Below are 8644 nucleotides of genomic sequence, written 5' to 3'. Positions count from 1 at the left end.
AAGTACCCTACAAATGGAGCCCTTAATCTCTGCAGTCATAGGACATGTGTCTTCAAGGAAACCTAAATAAACTTTAAAACAGAAGTAGAATGAACCAAGTTTATTAATAACTTGCATTGTAACCAAAAATTCACAGGAAATTAACAACGTTCAACTCTTGGGGCAGAAAGGAAATAAAATGAAAACTGTAATAACAAATAATTGTAAAATCACAAACAGAACATTAAACAAGTTTTGTGGCATGTGATCCAAGCTAGGCTTAAAGTTTGTAGCATTCAATGCTCTCATCATTCCAAAGAGCAAAGAAAGAAAACACAGAATTTACAGGTAGTTCGTTCCAGGGAGGGTCTCCACCCTTCTATAAGCCGCTCAATGTTCCTAGTACTTGTGTGGTGGGTACTGTTCTCTGCCCTTCCCAGTACTGTATGAGTTGGACATCTTTCCTTCCCCTATCCTTTGAAAGTGCTCCATATTTCAGAAATGGACTGTGTTCAAGGCTCAAATGATGCATAAACATAGCAGTGGGTGCACAGGAGATTCTGACATGTGGTGTAAGTGGGAGTCAAGGGAAGTGCTTGTTGGCACTGTCAGGGAAGCATCCGCATGGTGCTCCAAGTACTTGTCAGTGGCAATCATAAAGAAACAGCATAGCCATTTCCACGTGACTAAAATATTGCACAGATACAGGTCAATTGGGCACATCCCCATCTATTGGAATACTGACCCTAGATCGAAAAGGAATGCCAGCATTTATATGTTCCCTACTCACACCGATATTGTGGTTGGCTTGGCACAAAGACATTTCATCATAAAGATTAAGAAAGACTTGCCTAGACAGAAAAAAATCATGTCTAGAACAGTGGCAAGAATCAGTGAATACTCTAGAATTTATGTGCCTTGGAAGATAAGTTTTAAACACAGCAAAATACAAAGCTGTTCTAATGCATAAGCTCAAACAAAACTGTTCTTCCAAGACAGCCTAGTGCAAGTTAAATCTTTGGTAGCTTATTGTCACTTTGTTTAGGAACTTTTTCCCTCAACAAATTTTCAAAGAGTTCTTCTCTAAAGTGCATTTTAAAGTGGGCTTTCTTAAGGACGCTTGTAGAACAGTTGCTACAGTTCTATGGCTTCTCCCCTGAATGTTTTTTTGAATGAAAAATAAGGCTGGATCTCTGCCTATAGCTTTTCCCACAATACTCACATGTAAATGGTCTCTCTGCAGTGTGTGACGCATAGTGCAAATTAAGGTCTGTTTGGCGTCTAAATGTTTTTTCACAACTCTGGCATTTGTGGGGTCTTCCACCTGTGTGGATTTTTAGGTGTTGCATAAATTGTTTTCTATTACAAAATCGCAACTTACACTCGGGGCAAGTGGACACTCCTTGACTAGAAGAGGTTTTCTGGTGTTCTGTGAGGTGTGACAACTGAGTGAATCGCTTCTCACACACGCTGCATTTATAGGGTGCCTCCTTTGTGTGAACTCGAAGATGCCTTTGCAGGTTTGACCTACGAAGGAATCTTTTCCCACACTCAGGGCACCCATGAGGGAGCTTTCCTGAATGAATTTTCAGGTGCCCCTTAAAGACCTTTATGGAAAGAAAATCTTTCCCACACTGAATACATTGGTGTAGCTTCTTTGGGGCACTGTTTTGTGCATAGCCCCTGGGGTTGAGAGGTTCTTCCTGGTTGGAGCTCTCAGCGCTCTCTCCTGCAGAAGGATTCTGATCATCGAGAGGCAGTGTGTGATCTCCGAGTAGCTGCTCTTCGGGATTTCCCAATAGGTAGCTTAGCTCTTCGAAGTCATCTGGAAAATTGGTATCAAGAAGTGCATTTCCATCTAAAGAAACAGAAAATAGATACACACTCTCCAGTTTTTTCCACTTTGACACATTTTCTCTCCCAATATCAAAATGAAGACTGTGAACAGAAATTGCAGATGTCACCATGTTCCAAGAGGAATGGACAGCCTAGTGACTGAGAAGAGTTATACTCAATGCTACTGGGAAGATACAAACTTCTCCCAAGTGCCATCCCAAACCTTGTTACCCTGGGAGTAAAGATTAATTTTCTCTCGTATCTTCCCATGAACCCTCACTTACCTAGGTTGAATTCCAAAAAGTCCAGTTCTCCTAGTTCCTTGCAATCCTGTAATTCCTGCCCGCAAGGCTCTTCAGCTGCAAGCTTTGGTGATGGGTATTCTGGCCATAGGAGAGATGGGAGGAAGGATAGTTTGAGTCAACACAGGTTTTTCCAGAGTCCAGGTCTCTTCTTGGACACATGGCCTCTCAAGATCACCCTACCACATTCTCAGCATTGCTTCACCAGGAGCCCCTGACAAGTCCTTTGTGTTGTGCTTGTTTGTTTTTTAGGATAAGAACAAGACCCAAATGGCGGGGTGGGGTAGGTGTGTTGGGGGTCAGGGGAGATCTTCTACTCTGCTCAGTTCAAAGATATTTTCCTCCAGTCTATGGAAGGGAAGTGAATCAATTCTAGTGTGAAGTCAATGCACTGAATGAGTTCCACATCTGTTTTGAGAATGGAATTATGTAGGTGAGGGCCAGAACATGAATTCAATCTTCCTAAAGTGTTACCCTATTAAAACTGACAAACACTGTCTTATTGACTGCCAAGCAGAAAGAGAGAGAGAGAGAGAGAGAGAGAGAGAGAGAGAGAGAGAGAGAAAGATGCCAAAGTATGGGGGTTAGGAATGGTTACTGGAATAATTTTAGTAAGGGATATTCAAATTAAGATAGCAACTGAGGTAGGTCAGCAACAGCAATAATAATCTGTATATGTCTACTTCAGCAGAAGTCTAGAAGTTGATTCTCTGGAAACTAACAAAAATAATCATCAAAAACTGGTTCTCACTGTCAATCTAAGGACAACCAGAAGTTGTTTCTACACTCACTCTCCTCCTAGGTCTTACCACTGCCCCCTCAGTGAGAGTCGCTGTGGCTCCTGCCTCTTTCCACACACCTTCCTCAGCTCTGTTCAAGTTTACTGATCTGCAGTAAAGTGTGGGTTGGAAATGGCTCATTTCAGATTGAAATACAAGGCAATGTTTCAATATTAGGGTTTATGACATGACATGAGCAAGTTAGTTTGGCTAATGTTAATGTGAAGGAAAATTTAACTTTCAGGACATTGTATCAAAGCATAGGACATCGACTAAAATACCTTATTTCTACTTCCACAATGAAAAGGCCATATATTTCAAACAAAGATAATTTAAAATACAACTCTTTATTTTGTTTATGCTGTGTCTCAAAGGTAATGGTGGGATGAGGGGGTAGGAGCCCAGGTCAAATAAAACTGGAGGTTGTGCATCAGAGGAGAACTGCTGTCAAGTGAAAGTGTGAGGGATCTCAAAAGTGGGGGGAGGGGGGGGGGTTGACAGAAGCATAGCCTTAGAGTGCCAAAAACTTGTTGGCCCAGAATATACCCAGTAAGAGAGACTTGAAAGCCAGTTCAGGATGGCAGGATGTGTTCATATGGTGGTTCCCATCCTATACATAGAGCATAGAGTTGATACTCTTGAGGCTATAGATTTCATCACAGGTGACCATGAAACCAACTCAGACACCTGTCCCTCAGGTGAAAGGCAGTCAAAGACGAGACTAGTCAAGGGCTAAAGCAGCCCTGGAGGCAGACTCTAGCACCCATGAGAACAAGGCCAGGAGTATCATATCACCAGGCAGCTGTGTCCCATGGACTTACCATTAGTCCTGCTGCCCCTTTCTGTGCAGCACCCAACCAAAGAGGACTGAGAGCTGCCACCTTACTTCCTCTCCCCAGTATAGTACTCCCAGGAGACAGTTTTCAAAGAGGCTGGCCCAAATTGAGCTCCTTGGTAGTTGTTAACCTCATGCACTTTTTCACTGTCTGCCAACCTCACCCCACCCACATCCCTCCTCTCTAACACTCAGATCTTTGAGGACCAGGTGCCCTCAACCTCCACTGTCTGGACTCTCAAAGCCCTGCTCCCGACACTATCACTAGTTTACATTCCCCAACCTATGCTCACAGCCCATGCCAGCTAAGGGCACTAACCATCCCCCTTTCACACAGCTCACACCCTTCTGACCACAGATTCCAGTAATAAAAATTGGCTGGGAAAATTAATCTTTATTCATATCACAATACTCCCCTCAATTTCCTTTATAATATTCTTGGTGAAAGACTCCTTGCTGAGCAGACTCATTATCTTAAGAGCTTTTGAATCCTGTTCGATCTAATAATGGGCTTTGTGGGCAGCTATTCTCCAAGGGATGTTTCCTCCTCCTATTTATAAAAGCTATCCATTTTCATCCATTATTCAGTGTTTCTAACCAACCCCACCCCTGGAGAGCTCCTGAGCTCTCAAAAGAGAAATCAAGGAAAAGAAGTAAAATCATTGCCTTACCAGGAGTTTCCAGAAAGGGAAGGTCTTCCCAAGCAGCATCATAGCATGGCTCCTGTGGGATCCACACATCTTCCAGTGGGGCCTCGGGGACAGTTTCCATTTCTTGGAATGGGGGTACCTCCAGGTGGATATTTGGTAACATGTCTGCTATTCCGACTACTGCTGGATCTTCCAAGAGCTTTTCCTGGCTATCAATCTGGAGGAAATGCCAGAACCCATCACTCTAAAATCTATCTAGACCAGCAGTGCCCAGTAGCAATATAATGCAAGCCACCCAAATCATTAAAAATTTTCCTGTGGTCATATGAAAAATAAAGTAAATAGATAAAGTCAATCTTAATAATAAGCATTATTTAAACCAGAATATCTAAAATATCATCTACACTAATAAAAGACAAAGATGGTAATTGACTGTACCTTTGCTACACCCACCAGCCAATCAGAGCAACTATATGCAAATTAACCCAACCAAGATGGCGGTTAATTTGCATATCCTGGCTGGGAGCGAAGACTGAAGACAACATAGAAGGAAGCCAAGCGCTGTAGAAGGGAGCAAAGTAGAGGTGGCAGAGACAGGAATGGAGCCAAGGCGGCGGAGGCGGGAGGCGGGAGCGGAACCAGGCATAGTGGCTGGGGCAGGGAGGGCGGCGGGAGCATGGCGGGGCGGGGGGCAGTGGCGGTGGGCAGCGGGCAGCAGCAGCGGGAGGCAGTGGCAGGAGGTGGCGGGAGGGAGTCGAGGTGGCAGAGGCGGGAGCGAAGCCCTATTCTTGCAGGAATCTTCCTACAATGGGCCTCTAGTAATTTCATAATGTAATCAGTATAAAGAATTATTAATGAGGTATTTTACCTACTTTATTGTTCACCCCAAGTCTTCTGAATGGGGTGTGCATTTTATACTTATACCATATCCCAATTTGGACTCGCCACACTTCTAGTACTCAAGACTCACCTTTGGCTGTTGCCTACCATACTGATAATGCAGGATTAGACCACAGGAAGAAAATAGTCTCTTGTAGAAAGCCAAACAAGGAGACACAGAAAGGAAGGGAAACCATAAACGCATTCCAGCCTGGAGGAAGGAAACTTTGGAAGAATCCTTCATACAGGCTTACTGCAGAGCCCCAACTATACCCAAGACTCCAATGCCCCTAATGCCCAACAAGAAGTACTCCCTCCCATCTCCAAAATGCTGCCCTGTGCTCAGCTATCATATGTCCCCAAAACGTTTTACTGGGTAGTTCTGTTCAGAGGACAGGGTCACCGTTCCCAGGAGGTGTTTTGGAAATGATGGCAGGTGGTGGCTATCAGAATTAGTGGGCAGAGACGCAAGTATAGATAATGCACAGTGCAGAATTGCTCCTGTGCCCCACCTACCTTCAAATATTCATGTAGGTAAAAAGAATCTGTCAAGAACCTCACACTGCTGGTCATATAATCACAAAATATTTTTGCAAATGTTAGCATGACTTGAATTTTCTGGGAAAGCACTCCTTTGGAAATCAAAGTCATGGTGATGTAAAGTACAGCAAAGGATATATAGTCAATAATACTGTAGTAACTATGTACGGTGCTATGTGGGTACTGGAAATATCAGGAGAAACACTTTGTAAAGTATATGATTGTCTAACCATTATGCTGTACATCTGAAACTAATACAAAATAATATTGAATACAAGATTTGACTTTGGGTGATGGCTACACAATGCAATATACTTATCATGCATGTATCATAGAAATGTATACTTGAAACCTATATGACTCTATTGACCAATCATACAATAAATACAATTTAAAAAAAAAGAAAAATAAATAAGTTTTTTAAAATAAGACTATACCACTATTTAGTCAGATTCATTCATTTTTTTCTCCTTTGGAAAATCATACAATCATCAGCAGCACTGTTTATAGTGTTTAAGCTGTATTCATCTTAATAATTGCCTGTCACCTTTACAGTGAGTCTGTGCAGAGAGGCAAGCATCTGACAACTTCATCAGATATTCTGATGTGCTCAAGCCCAGTCATGTGCACACTGGAAAGTTTTTAGTTTATAATAAACTACCTACCTATTCCTTTATATTTCTTCTGGATTCCACTTGACTCAGATTTGGCCAACTTGGTTTGCAAAGATCATACAGTAAATATGATCGTATAGTAAATATTTTAGGCTTTGTGTGCCACATTCCTTCTTCCTCTTTTTTTGAACAATGCTTTAACAGCTCAAATCCATTATTAGCTTAGGGGTATATAAAACATGCTGTGGGTGGATCGGGTCTGCAGACCCTAAAGCATAACACCAGTGTTTTTTGATGAATGACTATAGGTAGGTTATGTTACCTGTGAATTTCATTTAAGTATATTTACTGGGACATTAGAATATATTTGTTACAGAGGAGAATTGGCTAAGATGAGGTTGGAAACCACTGACCCATATGTTTTCTCCAGTAGAAGAGAAATGTGAAAAGGACTGTGCAGAAATTTCGGGCTGAAGAATGACACAGACAAATGTCAGATCCAATCCCACCTGCCTCTGATACCCTTTTGGTCTAGTTCCCCAGATTCCAAACTCTTTTCTCACCTTTGTCTCTGTTGTCTTAGGTTTCATCTGTATTTCTTCTAAGAGTGACAGAATTCTTTCTGTACTCTCCGGGCATTGTTCTGTCACCCAGGTCTCTAGCTCCTGGGGCATAATTGTTAGGTATTGTTCCAAAGTTAAAAGCTTCACCATTTGTTCCTTAGAATGCATCTTTGGCTTCAGCCATTCAGAGCAAAGCTCCAGGAGTTTGTTGAAAACATCAGTAGGCCTGACTCCTTCTTTGTAATGGAACTGCCTGAAGCGCTGATGGAAGACTTCAGGGTCATTATCATCCCCCTGAAGCACTGAGCCCAGATTCAAGGAGGCCTGTGTTGCAGAACCCAAGACAGTCATCATTGCTGCCTTCCAGCAATGTACAATTTACCTGCTGTCTAAATTCCCAGGTTCCAATGTGTTTCTTTGTGTATTTCCTGGGGGGTAGACACCTACTGCTGAGGAAAGTGCAAATGAGAGAAACAGCATTGCTTATCAAAGGGGATCCTTATCTCCCTTAAATGCTTGCTTTTTAGCAAAGCCCTTAAGAAGCAGATTATATTCTTTTGGGTAGTTTTAAGAATCTGACAAAAATGTTAAAAGGACCCCTTGGCATGGTTCAGTGGTTGAAGTGGCTCAGTGGTTGAGCATCGACTTATGAACTCGGAGGTCACGGTTCAATTCCCAGTCAGGGCACATCCCCAGACTGTGGGCTTGATGTTGGAAAAACTGGAGCGATACATACAATAAAAATGAAACTAGTCCACCTTATTACACCATGTACAAGAATAAATTCCAAATGGATTAAAGATTTAAATATAAGACTTGAAACCTTAAAACTACCACAAGAAAACATAGGCAGTAAAATCTTGGACATTTCTCTTAGGAATATATTTTCTAATATAGTTCCTAGGACAAGGAAACCCAAAGAAAAAATAAACAAATGGGACTACATCAAACTAAGAAGTGTTTACATGGCAAAGAAAACCTTCAACAAAATGAAAGGACTGTCTACTGAACATGGAAAGATATTTCCCAGTGATATATTTAATAAAGGGTTAATATTCAAAATTAATAAAAAAAAAAAACACACATACAACTCAACAACAAAAAATAACGACTCATCCAACTAAAAATATAGAGAATCTGAAAAGAGAAACCAAGATGGCGGCATAGGTAAACACCAGAGTTTGCTGCCTCGAACAACCACTTTAAAAATACAACTAAAAGATGGAACAGACATCATCCAGAACCACAGGAAGGCTGGCTGAGTGGAAATTCTACAACTAGAAAGAAAGAGAAAAGCATACCGAGACTCAGAGGAGGCGCAGTGTGGAAGTAAAATACTAAGGTACAGAGGCCCACGCAGAGCGGGCTGGCGGCTGAGGGTGCGGCTGTCGTTTTCAATCGGGAGGGAGTCTCAGGCTCTGAGCTCCAGTTCCGGGTGAGTCTCTGGGGACCCAGACTCATACAGGAGAAGCAGGACTGTCTGGCATTGGGTGAGGGCAGCTTTCTCTCAGAGGGGCTTGCAGCGATTACCAGGACACTGAGGAGCAGAGCCTCTGAGGGTAGGACTGAGAGCAGCCATAACTGCTCGCTCCACCCTGTTGATCCTGTGAGAACTGCCCCGCCCAAGCCCTGCAGGGAGGCTTTTGCTGGATAGCCTAAGGCAGAGG

At 42.5% G+C, this 8644-nt stretch overlaps 1 protein-coding gene across 1 annotated transcript; it reads right to left on the bottom strand.

The window, feature by feature from the left end:
* Positions 1 to 1121: 1121 nt before the first annotated feature.
* LOC308511449 (zinc finger protein 449-like) lies at positions 1122 to 7331 on the bottom strand (the record flags this gene model as incomplete). Its single annotated transcript, XM_081081488.1, has 4 exons — positions 1122 to 1837; positions 2100 to 2198; positions 4403 to 4598; positions 6978 to 7331. 4 exons carry the CDS (start codon positions 7329 to 7331, stop codon positions 1122 to 1124), a joined length of 1365 nt encoding a protein of 454 aa, XP_080937614.1.
* Positions 7332 to 8644: the final 1313 nt, after the last annotated feature.

This window comes from Myotis nattereri (assembly GCF_964212035.1).
Source record: "Myotis nattereri genome assembly, chromosome: X".
In the NCBI taxonomy this organism is placed as follows: Eukaryota; Metazoa; Chordata; class Mammalia; order Chiroptera; family Vespertilionidae; genus Myotis; species Myotis nattereri.
The sequence above is the reverse complement of the archived record's forward strand: the minus strand, read 5'-3'. Positions and strand labels throughout refer to the sequence as shown.